The sequence below is a fragment of the Lepeophtheirus salmonis genome, chromosome 8, assembly GCF_016086655.4.
Source record: "Lepeophtheirus salmonis chromosome 8, UVic_Lsal_1.4, whole genome shotgun sequence".
NCBI classification, from domain to species: domain Eukaryota; kingdom Metazoa; phylum Arthropoda; class Copepoda; order Siphonostomatoida; family Caligidae; genus Lepeophtheirus; species Lepeophtheirus salmonis.
The window spans coordinates 2,702,738-2,726,474 of NC_052138.2; the positions used below are offsets into that span (position 1 = coordinate 2,702,738).

General features: G+C 31.0%; 1 protein-coding gene and 1 long non-coding RNA gene across 3 annotated transcripts in view; one reads left to right on the forward strand and one right to left on the reverse strand.

Moving 5' to 3' along the window:
- The window catches only part of LOC121122990 (synaptotagmin 1), a 50,199-nt gene that overhangs the window by 17,024 nt on the left and 9,438 nt on the right, over window positions 1-23,737 (forward strand). The window contains exon 2 of the mRNA XM_040718072.2: window positions 22,931-23,126. Coding sequence (XP_040574006.1) covers window positions 22,931-23,126 — 196 coding nt within the window. The remainder of the gene's footprint in view (window positions 1-22,930; window positions 23,127-23,737) is intronic.
- Window positions 16,497-21,681, reverse strand: LOC121122991 (uncharacterized). Of its 2 annotated transcripts, XR_011781540.1 has the most exons (3): window positions 17,137-21,681; window positions 16,839-17,065; window positions 16,497-16,776 (listed from the first exon to the last, which is right to left on the reverse strand). It is a non-coding gene; the product is annotated as an uncharacterized lncRNA (long non-coding RNA). The 2 variants fall into 2 exon arrangements; XR_005865879.2 differs by having other exon boundaries at window positions 16,839-21,681.

Below are 23,737 nucleotides of genomic sequence, written 5' to 3' on the forward strand. Positions count from 1 at the left end.
CTTTGTTATGTATACTTAGAGTGGGACTGGCTAGGAGCAATAAACAATATTGAGGTGATTATTTTAATGCATGACGTCATTATGAACCTAAAGTGTGGTATTTTCCGGAGGCACGTACAGCCAATTATTCACTCCCAAAAACGGTGAAGTTGTCGGGCTTATGTACAGCCAAGATATTCAAAAAGGCTTTTTTATACAACAACCCAAAGTATATGACTATTTGCAACTCTATTTGAGAGTCTTTTTAACGTCTACCAGTTAAATAAAATTCAATTCTTGTGTCCTTTTTTTCCTTCTCTCTTTTTGAAGAAGAAAAGGTTGAGTGATGATGACCTATTTACATTCATATATGATTGTATACACATTTTAAAAACTTTATTTCTTTCTATTGTACTTTTTTAGGGCATCTTCAATCTACATACATATATTTGTACGTATGAATACTTTGAAGTATATATTGAACGAGCAGCCCTAGTTGTTCCTTCTTCCTTTCTGCATCATCTTTCTTCACTTCCTTCCGTTATACAATATATCCCTTTCTAAGAATAACTATTATTAATAGGCCATTTATTTAGGTAGGGAAATTATGTCTAATAATAGCCTTTTATATTTATGTACATAAATATTCTTATTTACATAATATATTACGTGAGTGGTCCAGCTTTCCTCTATTAAATAACTCTTTTGGCAAACTTCTTGTAAAATTAGAAGGCTATTTGCAATCATATATTGTGATGGGGGACGATTAAAAAAAATCCCAATGCCGATTCTTCAATATCCTTTAAATAATATTTGAAAAATACCATTTTGCTATTAATTTCTCCTTCCTCTTTTTCCTAGGCGAATTTTCCAAAGGCAAGCTTTCGTAGTTCCCTTTATAAAACTTATTCGCCTAAAATACCAATATCCTCACGTATCGCATATGCTTAGAACACTTTTGTTCACGTTTAGTTACTGTTTCATTTATTTCTTCTCAATTTTCGAGCATGTATTATCATAAATTATTTTATTACAATATTTATCGAATATTAAGATTGAAGTACAGACCCTCCTTGTTACAAACAAGTCCTTTACAGACACACAAACAACCTTTGCTTTATTAATATAGTGCCTGGGTGACAGGTCACCGCGTACATCCTAAACAACTTACTCTTCCACCTTTTACTACGGGACAACCAACTCCATCTCTTGGCCTTATATCCAAATAGGGTTAAGCTACGTGAACGGGTATTTTTTTACCAGAGAAAATGTCTTGAAAATTATTTTCTTGGAAAAATAAATCCAAATCTCTTTGTTAAAACATAACTAAATTTGAAATCAAATTCTAATATTAGAAAATAACTCGAATGGACACTCGGTGTAAATTACAAAACCTCCGTTGGTGGTCCAAAACGCATAGTATTAGGTTGTTTATATGAATTATTTTAATTAAAAATCCTGCTGGGCTATGCATATATATTCGAAATTAAATTTTGGGCCAAATTGAACCACTTGTCATCCTTCCTCCTTGATTGATTAATAGAGACCTTTGCACATGATATGCCTAGGTTTAATAACACCATTTTCAATTGAAATATATCTACAATTTATTTATGTACAAGGTGGTCCAGATAAATTGGGAAAATATTTAAAGGCTTTTAACGAGCAAATTAGATGTGGCAGCCGTATAAATGGTTTATTATATGAAAGCTACACTTAATTATTCATAAACAGGTCCACTTTTCTTTATAAGCTTAGACACACGGTACTGGAAGCTTTGCCAGGCCCGGACGACCTTGTGCGGATCCACATTTTCCTTTGTAAGGGTAATGGACTTCTTCAGTGCCTCCACAGACGAATGATAATTGGCACAGGCCTCATACTCGATTCTCCTCCAGAGATAGATATCAAATGTGTTCAGGTTTGGGATGTTTGTTTTTTGTTTCCATAAGAGAGGAAAATTTTGTGGCCACAGCATCCTACACTTTTTTGGCCTTATAAAACGGTGCACAGTCATGTTAAGTTGTAATTTCTTCCATGCCCTACTTTATCCATCCAGGGAATGTAAATTAAAAGCGCAAAACAGAACTAGTAGAATAGCAAAGCTGGTTCTGCACGAGAACCAGCTTGTGGCCGAGGCTATCAAGAGAGTTGGATCTCATTATGAATAATTGAATGTCATTAAATATAGCTTTTAAAGTATAAAACTAATCTGGTTCTACCTCATCTAACTAGTTCGTTCGTTATAAGCCTTTAAAGATTTTCCCTATGTATCTGGGTTACCTTGTATACTGAAGGAGATGGAAAATGACCTTCCAAATCCAAATATTTACGCTAGTCATGTAATATTAATACTATGTGAAGGATTTAATTCAATAATCATTGTAATTATCATTCATAATTATAAATTATGTTTCACCATTACTATTTAAATAGATACTTTAATTTAACCAGAAAGAAGGTATCATAAGTATGGAGGTAAATCCCCTTGGTGCTCGGGTTTTAAACATGACATCATATGTTTTTTCAAGTACAATGACGTTATACGAAGTTTAAACAGAGATAGCACGGATTAATTTTGATCCTGTCGTCTCTTATATGCAAATAGTATCTTTTCTAAAACTTATCGTGTACTATTGATCTTTATTTTTTTTTTTATATAAATGAGAGTTGATCTAGAAAATAAATGATCTCGCATAATATATGAGACTGCGGTCCGGACCGAACTATCGGTCCAGAAAAAATCACTAAAGGCCGAACCGAGAAAAAATCGGTGCTGGACCGAGTCTCAACACTAGTATAAACAGGGTAGGGATTTTAAATCATGAACAAGTTTAGACTGCAATATCTTGGCAACCCTGAGGTCTGTGTTTATGAAAATTTGCTCGTTCGATTTAACTGAGAAAAAATGTAAAAGAAAATATTCAAAATCCTTGGGATACATTCCAAATACGAACAACGTGCGCCCATTATTATGTGCCTCTCTGTCGGGCCCACGCCAAAAGAAAATATTGAATTTATAAAACTTCCCAAATCAACTGTTTACGATGTAGCCAAGAATTTAAAGAAGTTAGACGGGTCAGGAGCACTTGCAAGCAAAAAGTGATTAAAATGAATTAACATGTGACCTCCTAACTTGACGGATCTTAACCCCGTGGACTACTAATTGCGGGGAGTATTGGAGATTGTATCTCGACCTCGTTTCAGCAATGCTACTCATTGCTTTGTACAGCTAACTCACAAATCTAAGACCAAATGATCTTAATTAGATTATTTTGCAAACATGATTATACTAATGTTATATTAATGTGTCTCATTTCCGTGGAATGATTTTCGATTTATTTTTCAAACTACGTACTGCATATATGAGAGTATTATTAGTTCTATTAAATATATAATTAATGAAAGGTATTTATGAATGTTAGTAGAGAAGGGGGGTATGATAAATCAATGTATTGATTAACATCCCTGACAGTTAATCATTGATTCATTCAAGTTTAAATGTAAGCACGTATTTATACTTTGAAAATTGAAAACTCACTATCATCAAGAACCCACCTTTTTGATGTAACGAGATATTAGGTACGAATATTGAATAGATAGTACATTGAAATCTGAACATATACTAATTCAATAATTGATTAAGGTTGACTGATTGAAATTAATTCATATTTTGATATATTAAAGTATAAGCAATTAGTTACAAAATAAAACAAACCTGAGCTCTTTAGCTAAGGTACAACTCGAGAAAATGACACTTGAACGTGATCAACGAATTTCCATGCGTGCACTTCTTGACACTGGGCTTCTCCAGGACCAGCGCCTACGCCGTCAACAAGTCCGAAACGTTGGAGAAGAAGACATACTTTGTCAAAATAGCCAAACTGGTCCCAGATGAGTTAAAGAAAATAGCCTAGGCCCATCCCGTAAAGTCCATGCGGGCCCACGCAAGAGATCAATGGATTTTACACAAGACTATGCGTTCAAAAAAGTGGTTGGAGAGAGCCTTGTGAGGGTGGATAGACCACTTTTGACATCAACAATGAAACAAACTATCTTCTCCATTAAAAGACTCTTTTGAGTTATTTTGATCTATTTTTTGACATATTTGACCACCTATAGCCCTGATACCAAACCACTTCCACTACACCTTTTGGTTGCATATCGAGGGGAAAGCCTGCAGCGTCTGTCATCCGAAAACACTGAGGCTCTCAAGGTCACTGTCAGCCAGCATTAGGACGCCATGAAACAAGACTACATCTGCAGTGGGTACCAGGCCTTCCACCGCCACGAAGCCATCATTGTACTAAGGATGGCTAGATTAATGATTAAGAGAGCTCAAACACACATCTATTTATAGTACTAATTTTGTTAAAATTATATTATTAATTAATAAATTATTGGTTGTTGATTTTTACTTTGAAAATTGAAACCCACGTTTTTTGATGTAACAAGATATTATGAACGAACATAGTACAGAGATTAATTTAATTGAGAACTGCTCTATCGTTCGAAAAATTGTGCTTCATCAACTATCAGAAGAGTTGTAAGAAATATGATCAGCCGGGATGTTAAAAAAAATCTGAAAATGAATGTGGCCAATCTGACAATTTCCAAAAATGTTTTGGAGTAGTATAGTAGGACTGGTATGTATTTTATTAGATTGGTTGACAAATTATATTATGGTAATAATAGATTATACGAATGAATAACCTTTTTTGCATACATTTGAATGTTTTTTTGCCAATATGATGAACATTTATAATTTTTTAAGGCGACATTATTTTATTGCGATACATTAATAAAATCCCACATTCAGCATCCATTGTGTATCCAGGGCACTGTTTATATGGTGTTTCATATACGTATTTTTCATCTACAAAATAACTTTGTGGTCATATTAATGACATCTTGCGGGCATTTAGCCTGTAATATTGAGTTCATATACAGTATGGACTGTATATAGTCCTTCCTGATGTATATCATATTCATATTTTTTTCATCTATGAAATAACAATGAAGTTATATTAATAAAATCTCGCATGTAGCATTAAACGTATATACAAAGTGGACTGTGTATTGTGCTTCCTAATGGATATTATATACATATTTTGGATCTAAGAAATAAGGAGGTTGTCGTATTCATGAAATCTTGCAGGCGTTTTGTATGTAGTATTGAGGGTATGTAGCTAAACCTTATCCAGGTAGTGCTCCAGAGACTAAAGTAATTCCTTGCTCATCAGTCATTACGTCATTTTGCACAAGCTGTTGTTATTATTCTGTTATTTTTGACGAGAGACCATCTATGTATTGAGTAAATTAGTACGAGTGTCCTTAGGTAAAACGGAGAGTAACTATCGGATACGGAGACAATAGTTGTGACGAAGATGGTTGTTTATTTATCGGGTGGCCCAATTAAGTCTGAACACTTACTAATTCAATAATTAATGAAGGTTAAGATCTTGAAATAAATTCATATTTCGATATTTTAAAGTATAAACAGTTAGTTACAAAACAAAACAAACCAGAACTCTTTAACTTATGTACAAGTCGAGAAAATCACAATTGAACGGGAGCAACGAATTTTCATTCGTAGACTCAGCAGTAAGCGGTGCGTCTCTAGGACGACCACTGTCCATGCTGTCAATAAATCCGTTATGTCGGAGAGGGAAAAGGGATTGGTCAAAAAGGCTAAACTGGACACGTAAGGGTTAAACAAAACAGTCCAGGCCAATCCCTTCAAGTACATAAGGACACTTGTGATTTTCCACAAGACTGTACGTCAAACTATCAATAAAGTGGACGGAAATAACCTTTTTGAGGGTGGAGAGCCTACTTTCACACCAGCAACGAAAGAAACTCATCTCCTCCTTTGTAAGACGAGGAGGAGTTTTTGAACTCTTTTTGACAACTCCCTCCCCCCCCCCTTAAGCCCTGATACCACCACACTTTTGGGTACATGTAGAGGGAAGGCCTGTAGTATCCGTTATTCTAAGACCGAGACCAAAAATTTTCGAAAAAAATTAAATTAAAACTTACCAAATATTATAATCCGACAATAGTACCTTCAGTCTTTATTAGTACGCAATATGAAAGTACTTTGTCTAATTCTTCTTTTTGCCCTGATACCAACCCCCCTTGACTACACTTTTGAATGCACAAGGTACAAATACAAGGAAGCCCTGTAGTGCCCGTCATTCAAATACTGAGTCCCTCAAAGTCACTATCAACCAGTACTGACAGAGTTAAAAACTATAATATGTAATTTGATCTTGTTTGACTCCTTGGCCAAGTGTAACACTGACGATTTATCAGGGAGTTATCCTCTATATTACGAAAGTTATTTACTACGGCCAAGGCCGTGTACTACTCATAGTACATATTAAGAACAGTTTCAAACTGTTCTTAATATGTCTGGAAAATAAGTAACTACAAAGTAGCCTTCAAAATTACAAATGGGGATTAATGGATCAAATAAATGGTATAATGGTCATTTATATTTTTGCTTATCAAGTATTTTGTGAAGTTTACAGTTAATTTGTTAATGCAAAGTACAAAAATATCAATCCGACATTAGTGGCTTCAGTCTTTATTAGTACGGAATATGAAAGTACTTATGATTCTTTCTTTCAATTTCACATATTTAAAAATAACATCTGAGCATAATACTGCTCTCTGTCATTCCTGAAAATTTCATGTAGTTATCTTGAATTTCAAGAAAGTTGTGTTGTTTTATAGAAATTTCATTTTAGATCAAAGATTTTGGATAAACTTTATTAAAATAAGAAAAAGAAAGAAATTTGGATGAAAAATTGGTCATAACTTTTTTAATATTGAGGCTAGAGACATGATTTTGGCATCAAAATGTCTGATAGATACAACAGGTTTAAAAAAGATTTTTTTTTTTTTTTGTAGCTTGTCTGACATCAAAATCAATATGCTTTATACTTTTATGGTAGTTTCTAGTGGGTAAGGGATTAATACAATGACGAAGTAAATGCAGTCCAATACTATGTACTTCCTAGCTGGCTTTTTTTATTAATTAATGATGACCAATAATGAACATTCATCTTATTAATAACACATTACCTGTACTATTATACAATAACAAGTACGTAGCTGCTTTTAATAGTCGTTATTGGATATCAATTATCCAATTGCTTTTCATTGTACGCTTTCTTTTTACTCATTATACAATATATGTACGTAAGACTATTGTAGAAAAATGATCCCAATTAAGGGAAATATGTTTCTACACACTTTTCTTAATAAAGGATCAACTCCTTCCCCCCCCCCTCCCCCTTTCTTTCTGCTCTTTCTTTCTCTTGTATCCTTTCTAATTAATTTATTTATTGAACACATTGATTTGACAAAGAATATTTATATATGTGTGGCGATAATATTAAAAAAACTGGGATTTTTTTTTATAAAACAGAGAATAACGCAGTATTATAAGTTTTTTAGTAGAATGAAAAACCATGAGGATTTTGTAAAGAGTCAAATACACTATTAAACCACTGAAAAGCACCCCCCAATAAATTATTAATATTATAGATATTTCTTTCAATTTTATATGAATAATTGTTCCTCCGGTATTTGAACTTTACATCAAATTTTTGATATGATCAATATAATCAATTTCAGTTGGTAAGGCATGTTCTTACGCAGCTAATCCCTTTCTTATTGTCGTTATTCTTGTTGCAATGGGAATACTTAAGCACTCTTATTTAAAATCATGTCGTTTCAGCATCTATTATGATCCCTCATACCAAATAACCGATTATTATCAGGTTCGGTTAACCTTAAAAACTGTGGCTCCCAAGGACTTCATCACTTTTTTAAATAGATATAAATTAAAGTACTCATATAAACAGATATGTTTATCATACTGTTGCAATATTGAGGAAAAGTATCCCAGCTTGTTTTTATGTTATTGCCAAACATATACCTACATATTACAAATATTATTATAGTTGCAGACTTTGATAACAGAGGGGAACACTTATTTAGTAGGAATGAATTCCAGCAAAAAAAACAGAAATTACTTTTGAGCAGAGAATCTAAAATATATCTTGATTTTTATCTCAGATATCTGAATTCTGAAATATCTGGGGTTACAGTAATTTGGTACTATTATCGTTCAGAGTCATTTTTTACCCTTAAAACAATCCCCAAATTAAAAGTAGGATTAATAAGACTTATGTAAAAGTGTTTTTTAACGTTAAAAAGTGTACTTATTAATTCTGTATCTTGTTCTGAACTTCATATATTTGCCCTTTTATGCTGAAAAACGACACTCTTCTTTAGACCCTTATAACTTATTCATAATACAAGGTGATGAAGAATATTAAAATAAGCATATTCCCCCTTCTCCTTATACTCTCCAAAAATCCCTTCCTTACTTATGATCAATGACTAACAATAAGTTGTGAGTTACAGAGTTTTTAATCTGTGTTAAGTCTCTTGCATGTACTCAATGAAGGATGCTTTCTTTTCCCCCATTAAGATAATAATCCAATTATAATAATTATTATTATTTGACTATTTGTGTGGGTAAGTATATGAGCTATAATGAATGTATTCACATAAAATCATTATTGTAATGTAATCGGAGTATTAAGAGGCAAAAGGGATGAGGAAGAAGAAGCGAATTGAGGGGAAGACTTGAGTTTGTACCTATATACTTTTGTATACATATATTTATAGGGTTACCCATGAGTCTTAGGAAAACTTCAACAGACAAGACAAGAAAGTAGACAATTATTATTTTTCAAACATATTCTTACACCATTGCGATCAACGTGAAATTTCCTAACCAAATGAGTGCCAGTTCATTTCGCATCGCCACTATTTGCGTCAACTACAGCTCTCAGACGCTTTGGAACTGCTTTAAAATCTGTATGGATGGTCTCCTCCGAGAAGTTATGCCATGCGTACACTATGGCGGCCTTCAAGTCGTCGACCATGGAGTAGGAAGTCAAACTAACCTCCATCCACAGAATGGACTATATAGAGAAGTCCATTACGTTGAGATCTGGTGAAGAAGTGGGCTCCAAAAGTGCTCGAAAATGGTTTGGCACAACTCTTGCATAGACTTTGCAGTATATGAAGGTGATTCTTCCTGCTGAAAGCAGTAAAACCCTTCCCAGTGCTGTTCATGGACATAGAAAACATGTCCATATAGACACATTGATTAACCTTCACACCTTCGGAAAGGAAAATGAAGGGCCTCTTCATCTCGCAGGAGTTGACATCCGCCCAGAATATTGCCGAGGCGGATTTTGGCCCCTAAACACGCTGTATTCGTTCAAGGGGATATGTTCTATGCTCCCACGTAGCACACGGTCACTGTGGCTGATGAAAGCCAGATCTACGGTGACGATTTTCTTGTCTGTCCAAATGATTGAAACCTGCGTACAAGAATTGAGGAATTTCAGAAGGACCTTCGCCCGTGTCAGCCTCTTGTACACATTAAGGTCATGCAGCGCCTTGATAATGACCCTACGGCTCTTCCCTTCCAAATGAAGCGAAATGATTGCGAGCTTCGGTTTATGATGTCGTCGTTAGAGGCTCAATAACACATTTTACAAAAAAGTTTGCTTAGCAACAAACAAATGGAGGTTACTTGAGTCATATGGAAGAAAATTAAATAAAAATATTATTATTGCTCTTGTTAAGTTTTTCAGTTTTTTGATCAAAGATATACTAAAGATAGAACGGGTCCACATTTCCTGGGATTTGTGACGGTTCAGATCTTTAAACGTAAATATTCAAGTAAATTTTGGCTACCCGAACTTGTGGATACAGATTCGAAAAGAAAGTTAAACGGATACTAATTTCAAACTTTATTAGCATTTTACCAAATGTTCTCACCTTAAAAATAGGATTTACATAGATTAAGGTTATATTTTTACTAATTACTGTTGCAGAAACAATGAATAACCCAATTTTATTCTTATTACAACTTAATTATTAGTTATTATAATAATTACTGTTAGTATAACATTGGACACGTCGTTACCTTTATTGTATTTCGCAACCTATTTTTCTAAAAGAGACAAAAAAAAAAATTCCCAAAATCAGTTGTGTGGTTGTTTTTTGTTTTTTTAATTATCCAACTTTTATTCAATAATATGTGATAACTGTTCACAGCTTAATAAGAAGAAATTTGTATTCAACCAATCAATATTATTCAATCACTGATTAGAGCAGAGGTCGGGAAATTTTTTTAGCGTTAGCCCAAAAGAACTTGCAGTAAAATTTATTTACCCCAAACTAATGTAGGAGTGTCTGCAGGATTATATATATATATTCGGTTTTGGAAATTTGTTCGAAATATAATCAAAAAAAAAAAAAAAAAAAAAATTCAAAAATTCATAGCTATTCACAGCAAATTAATTTTTTTGAAAAAAATTTCATAACTATTCTCAAGAAATTAAAAAGTTTGGGAAAAAATCCCAAAAATGCAGAACTGTTCGAAAAAAATTCAATTTTCAAAAAAAAAAAAAAAATATTGAACTGTTACCAGACAAATTTCAAAAATCCATAGATTTTCACAGAAAATTAAATTTTTTGGGAAAAAAATTTAAAAATTAAATTAAATATGAAATATTTAATTGCCTAGTAAAAACCCAAAAATCCTTAATTTGGGAGGGGGTAACGCCACGCCAGCCCATCCCTTTGCGGATGCCCCTGCCAACATGCAGCGAGAATAATTCTTAAAACATTACAGTCTTTTCTTTTGTTTAATATTAAGCAGAAGAATTTTTCATTAATTTTAATTTCTTAATGTCCCGGGCAAAGCCGGGCAAATCTACTCTAGTATTTATTACATGTATTGATATTTTCCATTTTTTCTCCTCTAGGTAAGTTGAAGAACATGGGCTTTCTTGTATCCACTTGAATAATAAAATTATCACGTTTGATCTTTTTGGGGAGTCCTTGTTCGGGAAAGGAACTATTCATATTCCTCATAGAAACATAACGTCTTTTTTTTTCTCTCTCTCTCACTATTTACAGATCCTTGGGATCCCCCTAAGAACAGGTGAAAGGCAGCATGGTTTAATAATAATAATTAATCATTATTTCATAATATATGAACATATTTCTCCATTTATTCATATTTAATTCCTTTCACCCAAGGCTTTTTTTCCATAGTGACATGAAAAAAGCTCACATTTTTACTTATATACATACATATATTATTTATTCTACTTCTAACATATATTATTTATTCATCCGGTCAAAGGTTCAAAAACCCGGGGAAATTAAACACATATATAAGACATCAAACCTCATCCTTGACAATTTGTATATATTTTTTTCTTATATTATTACTTAATAATGGTTTCGGAGACCTCTGGCGTTCCATCCAAATTTATCAACAATACCAGTAACTACTAGGACATTAATGAAGGACATAATGTTCTTCCTTTTTCTTTTCTTTTTATAGAGCGTTTTGATATGACGTCAGCATTGTTGCTGTTGTCGTATGTATTGTTATACTTAATTAAACATATACTGAGTGTATGAAAAGAACGGATTTCAATTATATTTAATTTAAAAAGTTTAAAGCTTCTTTTGATTTAAGAAGCTTTATGATTCCTTTTGTATGTAAATTCAATATATAAATTGTGTTTCTGTGATAATTAATACGACAGGGATCATCATTCCAAGTTAAATAATTTTTTAAAAAAGACATTTTTAACAGCAACATCTTTGATTTTTCTCAAATTCTGCAAATAATTTAATATTAGTTAAAAACTCAAAAATTTCATCCTTTTATGACCTCCAGTTCCGGAATTAGAGGCTTCTAAAGTTTTATCCTCGACGCCAGCTACTTTATTTTGAAATTGCTTTATTTCGAATGTTTCCTTTAAAAACTATTAAATAAATAAATTTTAATCCATTTGTTATATTTTAGTGTATAAGTCAACAAAATGAGTTTTTACCCATGAGGTCACGAAGTCAATATTTTGACCTAAAAAAAAACTTACATGCTCATTTTTAATTTTACTCAAATTGTTAGATGTTAATTTGTAATATATCATAAGCAGGTACAATAAGTTTTTAGAGATGCATTCGATTCCATCTAATTACCATATACTAAAAACAAATCATATATTTCTCAAAAACTCGAATATAATATTTAGGTCATATATTCAGAAATTTGCTCTACCTCATCACACATTTTCATCTGTAATATGTACTGATGAAACCTCTAAATTAGGGCAATAAAGGCTAAAATTTTAGATCTATGAGTTTTTGAATAATATTAAAATATTTGCCGAATTTGAAATATATCGAAGATGGTGATGTATTTGAGTGATTGATTAGGCTTGGAATGATCCTCAAGCCACAGCTCACTTTGGACTCTTTACAACTGAAGTACTCTAAATAGTTGTTCACATATGTTGACGTCACGTGAAAACGCTCTACAAACCTACATATCAAAGAGAAGGTGGAAATTACTCTCAATTTATGGAAGGAAACTCTTTTTTTAAACTATTTCTTAACATCTCATTTAATCTTATTTCTCACTTTTTTGCAAAAACATAATATATTTATAGGGTATAGCTTATAAGTTTAGCCAGACATCATACTTTATTTTTCTTTCTATCTTGAAATTGGAGACTGAATAAATGGTAAGTTGTATTTTAATCATCGCAACCTTGTAATAGAGAAGAGAAGCAAACTTTTCCTCCCATTTGTGTTACATCTCATAGGAGTTAATAAATCCTCGATATTTATAAGTAAAATTGATAGGTCAGGTCGTAAGACTAGACTGGACCCAATAAATAAGGACCTAAAAGTACTGCAAATTCGGATAATTTGCACTTTGAAGGATCTAAGGTTATTAGATATACAAGATTATGCCATCATGCAATCAGGCTTGCCATCATTTTCAATTTGATAATGTAGTTATGTAGTTGATAATGTATTACCCAGTAGTCGGTACGACTACTGGGTAATACAGAATATTTTGACATCATAGAGTATAACAGCAGTACTGTTACAATAGTAGTAATAGTTATACTCTTTGACGTCACTATTAAAAAGCGCGGTGGAAGTCAAACATCAGTTGGAAAAGCTCTATGGTATAACTTTGTATTTCTGTTAACCTTGGGAGGATCATTAAAGTAGATGGAAGGTTTACTTTTATGGACAAATTTGTAAGTTCATCTTTTGTTGAGTACCAGTGAGGAGGAGGGATCTCAATCGATCCATGGACTGAAGTATAAGCCCTGAGGAGATCACTTCTACATATATCTCATAACTGTTATAACTCAAAAAAGTCGAGATAAGGTTGCAATTATTGAATTTCAAATACCGTTGTCTTCAATTTTGAGATAGAAAGAGAAAATATAACATACGGGTAAACTTATATACCATGCCCATATGTATGTACCTATATAAAATGTTGTGTACATGTTGGGGTTTTATAAAAGCAACCATACATTAATTACAGAGGGGAATTACAGATGACTCTTTTTATACAAATGAATTCAAGCCAAAAAGGAATTCATCTTTAAGCGCAGAATACAAAACTAATTTCAGTTTTTCTCTCAGACATCTGAATTCTGAAATATCTGGGATTATACTTTGTAATTTGGGACTATTGTCCTTCAGAGTCATTTTTTACCCTTAAAACAATCCCCAAATTAAAAGTATGATTAATAAAACATATTTAAAAGTGTTTTTATAGATTCTGTATTTTGCTCTGAAATTTATATATTTTCATTTTATTAGACAGAAAAATGATACAAAACGACCCTCTTCTTTAGACCCTTATAACTTATTCATAATACATAGAAAAATATTCCATGTATGTATAATTTAAAAGAAAAATATCTATCTCCAAGGATTTTTGATCCCATTTTGAAATATTAAATTATCCAATCATCGTGAATTTATGGTTTCGATCCTGGTATCTCATTCCCAAGGACGGAGTCCACTCTACTCCTTTATGAGGTTTGGTAGTTTCCCTCAGATGAATTCTTCTCCAGTCGCCCTCGTGGAATTTGGAATCTTAATTCCAACATCTCTTGGAAGTATCTTCCTTCAATTACCTCGATCTTCCTTTTATGAGGCATGACGTCATGAAATTTGCATTGAAATTGGAAAAAATATAATGACTATTTGCTAGTACACTCTCATAAAAAATGGGATCACTTAAAAAAAATACAAAATATATCAAAAATCCTTGGAGATGTAGTTTTTTAAATATATTTTTAGAGGGTCTCTACTCTGTGTGTCTGAGTAAATTATAATTTTCAATTAAATAAGTGAAATATTAGACTAGTAATACTAGTATATTAAACATCTAAAGAATATTCAATTACTGCAAATTCTTCATTTTCTGGTTGCAACATGTACACAACAATTCATATTTAAACTTTACACACATTTTAAGGTTTTTCTTATTTATTTAACAAAAAAAAAAATTGTGACAAGATCAGAAATTGTTAAACTAATATAATTATCATAGCAATAACTATATTTTTAAATCTTTTTTTCCTGTTTTTATCTTTCTTTTTTCTCAGGTTTCTATTTTTTTTTTTTGTCTTTGTACTCGAAAAAAAAAATAAAAAAATACTTTTCTTAAGAGATGAAAAGATATATTTTATATCTCTCACCTTTTATTTTCATTTCATTTGTCTTTATATTTTATTTTTGTACATAATATTACATTTATCTTTATAAATATTTATACATCCACGTCATGGGTAAATACTTGAAAAAGTTATGTTTTAAAGTTTAAATGATATGATGTGTAAAAGGGGGCAAAGTAGGTCTTTTTATCATCTCCTTTGATAAAGATTAACGTGCTCTGGAGGGATGGATGGATGAATAAAGAGCTCTCATGTTCCACTCTTTCGCAACAAACATGAATTTTCACATGCAGGATTATTATGGATTTTTTTTTGGAATACAAAAATCATGCATATTACCAAAAAATTATTTGTTTTGGGGAAAAATTTCAATAATCCTTAGTTATTCTCAAAAATTAAATTTTTTCACAAAATTTTTAGCTATTCATAGGAATTAAATTTTTTCACAAAATTAAATTTTTTTTCCAAAAAATTCAAAATTCATAGCTATTCACAGGAATTAAATTTTTTTGAAAAAAAACTAAGTAATAAAAATTCAAAAATTCTGCACTTATTCTGTAAAAAAATTTCAAATAAAATTTTATATTTTTTAGAAAAAATTTTTAAAAATATATGCTATTCACAAAAAATTTAATTTTGCTAGTAAAAATTTTTTTATAAACCCATACATATTCCAAAAATCGGAATTTTTTTTTTTAGAAAAATTTCAGTAATTCTAAAAAAAATTTCATAAATTAGATTTTGAATTTTTTTCAAAAAATTCAATATTCATAGCTATTTGCAGGCAGTAATTTAAAAAATAATAATAATAATAAAAATTCACAGGTATTCTCAAAAAAATTTTCAAATAAAATATTATACTTTTTTGAAAAAGTTTCAAAAATCTATAGCTATTCACAAATAATTCAATTTTTTGGGAAGAAAATTTATATTTAAATTTTCGCATCTACTGCATAAATTGCCCAAATGACCTTTTTTATTAAGAAATAAAAAAAAAAAATTACCACTATTTTTGCATAAAAATTGATATCCTGACTAAAAAAAATGCAAGAAAAAAGCAAAAATTCATTTAAAGGGGGGTTACAGCACCTCTATCCCACTCCCTGTGGACGCGCCTAATAATCCATCAACCATCATGACCAGTGATGAAAATTAACTCCTATGTATAATGGGCATGTTTTAAAAAAACCTAAAATCTACATGGTAACCCTGAAAATTTGAGTAATGTTTTGTAGAAGAGCAGTTTAGCTGTCGTGCCGTTTCATTAGATCAGCTACATTCAGCTGTGATAAGGGAGGAGGGGAAGAAAGAAAATAAATTAGTTCCTTGGCAAGAATTACTTCAATATAAATCCCCAATTCTACTCCGAGTCCAACAAGAACCTTACAGTTATAGATCGGAGCGTAAGCCTGAAGATTTGTTCCGGAGTTATATGTGTTGGAGTAGAATTGAGGATCGACATCGGAGTAATTAACGTAAATGTCCTTGTTTATATCCTTTTCTCCTTCCTCCCTTGTCACAGCTGATTGTAGTTGATCTAATGAAATGTCATGAGGATTATTTATTCTCTCCACCAAAACATTTTTCAAATTAGCTCCTACTAATTTCAAAAAATCACGAAACCTCTTCCTTCTTTTTTTAAAATTTGATTTAACATCTATTGGGACATTCTTTCTGAATAACTAGTCTTCTAAAAAATGCTTGGTCTTTTTCCCTCCATGTTTCTTAGATGATTTTATTCCTCAAAAACTGTAGGAGAAAATGCATAGGCTTGTTAAAAGCCGCACTTAATAAAAGTAATTAATAAGATAAAAGTAGTAAATATATAAAAAACTAAGAAATGAAGACATTTCAAAAGTTTTTTTCATTTTTCTAAAAATAAAAAATAAAACTTCAAAACGTCAGTTAAAAATTAAAACAAAGTTTTATTTCAATTTTTCCTTATATTATATGAGTATTCTCTACAAGAGGATAGAAAGATGGTAAGGGGGTATTTCCATTAGGTTTCAAGAAATCCAATATATCCATGGTTGAATTATGTGAAAAAATATTGAAACATGATATTAAAATAATTTCAAAAGACCCTCGAATGTAGTTAACTTAGACTTTCAAAAAATAGAAGTATGATTTTGCTGATTCCTGGAAAGTTTTTTCCGCGGTGAATCCTCCTCCGCTGAATTCCCACCTATATTAATAAATCAATTTCAAGTAAAAAGACAAAAAGTTAAAGTAAGTCAATTTTTTTACATATCTACTTTCTATTAACTTTTGACGATTCTCATAACTATTTAAAATAGTTACAATATGTTAATTACAATACCGATTTCATCTTCTTTAAAGAGGTGGAAGATGACCTGCAAGTTGTTGAATGATCTCTATGCGCATCAAGTTTTCTTCATCCTTTAAAAGTTTGAGAAACTTCCAGAGAACTGGATGGCATTAAGCAACTTGTCAGGAAACCCAACGGTGCACTCCTGTCAATTACAAGTATATTAATAACCTATATTCATCTCATAAAGATCATTTAAGAGCTAGAAGGTTCCACCTGTTCTAACATGACGATATTTGAACATTGATCACCTAAAAAAATAATTTCAAAAATAAATGGCCATGGAGAAAATAGTTGAAAATTAAATTTCAAATATAAAATTTAAAAGAAATTAAAAAATCCTTAGCTACTCACAGAAAATTCAATTTTTTGACAAAAAAATTATAAAATTCAATTTTTTGAAAAACATTACAAGAGTAAAAGTTTCAAATATTAATTTTTTGGAAAAAAAATTCAGAAAATCACAACTATTTACAAAAAAATTAATTGGTTTTTAAAAAAATTTGAAAAATTAAATTTTTTGAATAATATTTCAAAAGTAAAATTTTAAATAATAAATTTTTTGAAAAAAATTTCAGCAAGTCACAGCTATTTACAAAAAATTAATTTCTTTATAAAGAATTTGAAAAATTTTATTTTTTGAATAACATTTCAAAAGTAAAATTTTAAATAATAAATTTTTTGAAAAAAATTCAGCAAGTCACAGTTATTTACAAAAAATTAATTGCTTTATAAAGAATTTGAAAAATTAAATTTTTTGAATAACATTACAAAAGTAAAAACTTCAAATATTAATTTTTTGAAATTTTTTTCAGAAAATTACTGCTATTTACAAAAAAAAAAATCTTGTTTTCGAAAAAAATTTGAAGAATAAAAATTTTTCGGAAAACATTTCAAAAGTAAAATTTTAAATATTACATTTTTTGCAAAGAAAATTCAGAAAATCACAACTATTTATAAAAAATTAATTGTTATAGGAACAAAATTTAAGAAATTAAATTTTTTGGAAAACATTTCAAAAGTAAAATTTCTAATATTAAATTTTTTTGAAAAAAAACTTCAGAAACTCACCGTTTTTCACACAAAATTTAATTTTGGAAATTTCAAAAATCCTTTTCAAATATTAAATTTTTTTCTCTACTGCATAATTTTCCTAAATGACGGATAAACAAAAATTCCTTAATTTGAGGAGGGGGTTCCAGACCATCCCTTTCGGACGCCCCTAAAATATTCTTCGCCAAAGGCCCTCTTGGAATATCTTGGATAGTAAGGCCTGTAATAGAGATGTCTAATCATCATCGAAGTTTAATCAAAAATGGAAAGAACACAGTGGTAGATATTAAAACTCTTCTTAGGTTCTTAAATAATTTAATAGCTTTAAATCAATAAAGATGAAAGACATAATAAGAGGTCAAGGAAGCGGTGTCAGAAAAGCTCGCCTTTGTAAAACTGGCCATTGGATTCCTTCCCTGTGTGGAAGAGTCCCCTTTCTTTATTTAATGTAAATAATAATCCCACTTATTTAATGACTAATGAGTTCGAACCAGAAACACAATCAGTAATCACTTAACTCAGTCACTTAAGGGGGTAGTGTATTTTTTGTGGTTCAAAATCAAATGCCAAAACTTAATTGACTTCATCTGTATGAAAGAGTCTATGTGGAGTCAGGTGCTACAATTAATCTCTCTCTTCTACAAATACAACATTTATCATATTAAAAGAAAAAAGTTTTTTTATCAAATTAACTATCGTAGAGTAAGTTTTTCCACCTGGGAGAGCTGGATAAATCATCATTCATTCCTTATTCCAGCCTTTCACTTTCTCAATTATTAATGGCTGGAGAAAAAGTAATTTTTTTTGTATTTTTCACTCTATTTCAATACTTTATAAGAAGAATCAGGAGTTCAACTTCTTGTAGAAGCTGTTGTTCGTATAAAAAAATTATTAATTCTTAAATTGAATAAGGTTCGAGAGTACTCTCCGAACTTTGGTCCCTGGAACCCTCTACCTTTCTAGATTTACCAAACATGTTAAAATGTTATGCCCGCATAACATTTTAAAAATAGATTGAATTAGTGTGAATATATGGTTCGATTCAGGAGATTCTTAGAACCATTAATTTTTACAACGACTATACTAATACAATAAAATTGTTTTTCTTTCGTCAACTGTCCTGCTTTTAGTCAGTATCATCACTCTACAGGGTCGTTCAAGTAAATTCCAAAACACTTTTAACTGCATCCTGATCAATGAGGGAAGCAAGTAGAGGCTTGAAATTTTATTCACAAGTTCTAATAATACAAAAGAAAAATTAATTCAATGTGTCAGCCATCTTCACCAATCATTCGTTTGATACGAGGCCTAAAGGATTTGTAAGCCTTGACCAAGTCCATGTGTGTGGGGGGGTCTTAGTCCCCGTACTGGATAATGGAGGCCTTCAAGGAGGAGTCGATGCTGTTGTACGAATTGGCAAATAAATTCCTCTCTAATTCCTTCCTAAAAGAACTAATCCATGTGATTCATATCAGGGGAGTTAGAGGGCCAGATCTGGGGGTCCCAAAATAGCACCTTCTCTTCTTTCAACATGTTTTGGATCTTGCTGGCCTTGTGAGAGGGGGCCAAGACATGTTGAAGCAGGAACTCCACACTACTGACCTCAGCTTTCATCCAAGGTATCACTTGGTCAGACAGGAGTTCACAATATCTGTTGGCACTCACCCACTCCTAATGACCCCAAGGGTCAAGATGTTGGCCGGAAACTTGTTTTTAAAGACGTGGGGGCATTAGCTCTCCCTGTAGCCAATCATCTGTCGTTCTTGATGTTGTGGAACCTGTCGACAGTCCATTGTTTCTCATCCGAATGAAATATGGTTCCGTTAGCATGGGACTTCAAATCATTCCGCAGTTTTCTTCCGTGGGCAACCCGGGTGGCCTTCATTTTGACTGTAAGGATATTCCTTTTGTAGATACGGTTATACTTCATCCTCAAGTCAGTTTTTATGGCCTTGGAGACTGTTGCAAGGCTTAATTGGCGCTTTTTTGGCAAGAACGTTAATCGTAGTACCAGAAGATGCCTTCATGGACCGTTTCAGGACTACAAGGAATCTGTCAGTGCGTTTTTTATCACTCCGGGACTTGTGGAATTTTCTCTTATATGCCCCCCTCCTCCTTCCAGTGGTTGAAGACGTCGTAGACCGAGTGAAATGATTTCCTTATTGTTCAGGATGCAGTTAAAGATGGTCCGGATTTACATAAACTACCCTTGATATATTTCAAATGAATACATAAGTATTTATTAAGGTATCTGATATAAACCAAGGAGACATATTATCACAGTTACCCCATCCTATGTCTCTTGAGAAAGCCTCAAGCGCATAAATCAGACATGGAAACTGTAACAAGGCTGTATTATTAATGTACCCTCCAAGGTAATATGTTTAAAATGTTTCTCAAGAGGTGACTTTATAGGATTTCATCTAAGTAAGGAAATAAAGTATAGTTAGAAATATGGTAATGAGGGAACAACCAAGCATGTAATAAATTGCACTTGTATTATCTAATATTCTTCGATATCCTCCTTGTTAATATCTTGGGATTAATAGGGACTTTTAAGAGTGTTCTACTATATTAATTCGACCAATTATCAACTCAACTTATATGATGTGCAGTAGAGGACTATTATCATTATGTGAACGAACAACCACAGCTTTTTGTGATTGTAAAAGCTATTTACATTAACTAAGTAGGTAATTAGATTAGTGAAGATTAAGTCAAGTTAGACTGTTTGCTTAACAATAAAGTTCATGACTAATTTATCAAAGCAAGTAAATCTGGAAAACATCATTATTATGTGGAGGCAAGGGATAAAACTGAAAAAATATGTGGATAATAATAAGCTTTTCAAGGACCTAAGGACTTATAGGATCAGTCTTAAGAAAGGGGCTTCCACAAGATTATATTCAGGGGGGGGGGATTTTGATGAAAGTCAAAATTTTATGGATCGGAATCAGCAAGAATCGGCCTTTTTTGAAGTATCACTTATCAAAATCGGCTCAATAATATATATTCAACCGATACCTGTGCATATTTAATTACCTATACACATTATTAATGAAAAGAAAAAATACTTTCATGATTAAAAATGGTCAACCAATAAACGGAAGTGAAGATCATAGGTGTAAGATAAGATACCTGTAGGAGACCTGAATAAAATGATTACTTCTTTGATTCTAACATTTTACAACTGCAATAAAAATAGACCTGCATAACAAAATTTTAGTTTATCATAGTTCCATCCATTGAAAATGGATGGAACTATAGACGTGCGGGCAATATATATGAGCCAACCAGGAATAAATTAACTCCTGAGCAGAGAGGGAAACTAACTTTTTAAATCATTTTAATTCCAAATTATTTACAACTAACTTTAATCATTAATATAATTGATATGTTCATCTCTTTTATTGTCAAAAAAGTTAAATAATTTTTGATGTAATTCTTTTATACATAAAATTAATAAGGAATCAATTTCGGTTAAAATTTTGGAATCGCTACATCCCTGATTAAAATGCTAAAAATATTTGGTTAAATATAAGATATTGATAAAAATTGTAGCCTTATTATAAAATTTTCTTCATAGCATGCTTTTCGTGTTTGAAGAAGATTTAATTTGTGATTCTTACAATAAAAAAAAACATTAATTTCTTATTTTTGATAAAATATTAAATGAAATATTCTTCACTTTATGATAATCTCGATTATCTAAATCGATATAACTAAAAGGACAATGCGGGCACTTCTGATGAATTGGCAACCTTCTTTAGTAGTACATTAAACAGCTGAAATTCAGATCAACACAGGTATACTTTTATAGTATATTACGTTGAATTTTTTTTCTACATTCATTCAGTTCTTCCTAGTTCTTAATATATTTTCTTTCCTCACAATTCGGTGGTGGCTTAACCATTATTTTGGAGGATTATGTATCACGTGGTCTTCGTTTCCCTACTTGATTTATCGCTTTTTTCATCTACACTGTTTCTAAATAACTAATCCCCAGAGTATTAAAGGGTCTTTACTACTATAAATAACGATTATTCCTCACTTAAAATTATTATGATAAATATATATGCATTAATCCTACTTCCAAACATGTTGTTATTACAATGATTACTGGGACAAATTAATGATAGTGACTCAAATATCCATAATTCATCCACATATTCTATGAATATAATTTCAGGGGCGTTTGTAAGATTATATTTTTTTTGTGGGAGGGGGCCAAAGTTTTTGACAAAAAATCAATTTTTTCTTGTTTTGAAAAAAAAAATTCAAAAATCCATTACTATTATCAAAAAATGAAATTTTTGGAAAAAATTCAAAAATTAAATTTCACTATAATCTTTTTTTAAATATTTCAAATATTAAATCTGTCTGAGAAAAATTTCAAAAATTCAAAGTTATTCAGAAAAAAATTCAAAAATGCATAGTTATTCACAGACAATTAAATTTTTTTTGAAAAAAATTTGAAAAATTTAATTAAATTTTAAATATTAAATTGCTTCTAAAAAAATTTTCAGAGAAAAATTTCAAAAATTTATGGCCATTCCGAAAAAAATTTATAAAAGTCCTTCGCTATTTTCAAAAAGTAGAATAAAATTTTTGAAAAAAAATTTGAAATAGTGAATTTTTCCGAAAAAAATTTCAAAATTCATAACTAGTCTCAAAAAAATTTCAAAAATTCACAATTACATTTTTTTGAAAAAAAAATTCAAATATTACATTTTTAGTAAGAATCAAAAATCCATAATTTGGAGTTGGGTACAGACCCGCCCTGCAGACGCCCCTGAATATAGGAACACATATTTTTCTACATAATTCAAATTTCAAATCATATTCTGCTACCAAAATCAAATAATAATTTTTCTTTTTTTTCTTTTTTTTTCTCCCTTTTCTCTCTGTCTTTGTGCCTTTTTGTGTGTCTCTTTCTGTCCTTTTCAACCTCTTCAAGGTCAAACTCCCTCTGTGTCAGATTGATCTTGCACAAACGATCAATGAGTGGAAGGATGTTCAATCGAATAAAGAAGATGATCAGTACCTGGGAGACATTTGCTTCTCTCTTCGCTACGTTCCAACCTCAGGAAAACTTACGGTCGGGATTCTAGAATGTAAAAGATTGAAGAAAATGGACATTACGGGCGCCTCAGGTAAATATCAAAATAAAATATTAATCAACAGAGCTCTGACTTTTTTTTGCCCTTGGATTGGGATCGTGTGCCTTTGATTGTTTTTATTTCAAAACATGACAATTATCTTAATTATCCTAAATGTTTGATTTGCAGAGGCGTCCGCAGGATTTTATTTTGAGAGGGGAAAGGGGGGCTTTGCAATTACAATTTCAAAAATTTAATTTTTTCTGAATAAATAATTGAAAAATTAATTTTTTTGGAAAAAAAAAATTAATATAAAATTTTTGGGAAAATTTTTTTTAATATTAAATTTTTTTGGAAAAAAAAACCTCCATAATCCATAGCTGGTCTCAAAAAGTTCAAAAATCCATAGCTATTCTCAAAAAATTCAAAAATCCAAAGCTATTCTCAAAAAGTTCAAAAATCCATAGCTACCAAAAAAAAAAATATTTTTTGTAAAATTCAAAAATCAAGTGCTGTTTACAATAAATAAATTAAATTTTTTGTAAAAAAATTAAAAATCCATAGCTGTTCACAAAATATTAAACTTTTTGGAAAAAATTTCAGAAATCCTTAGCTAATCACAGACAATTAATTTTTTTTTTTAATTTCAAATAATATTTTTATTA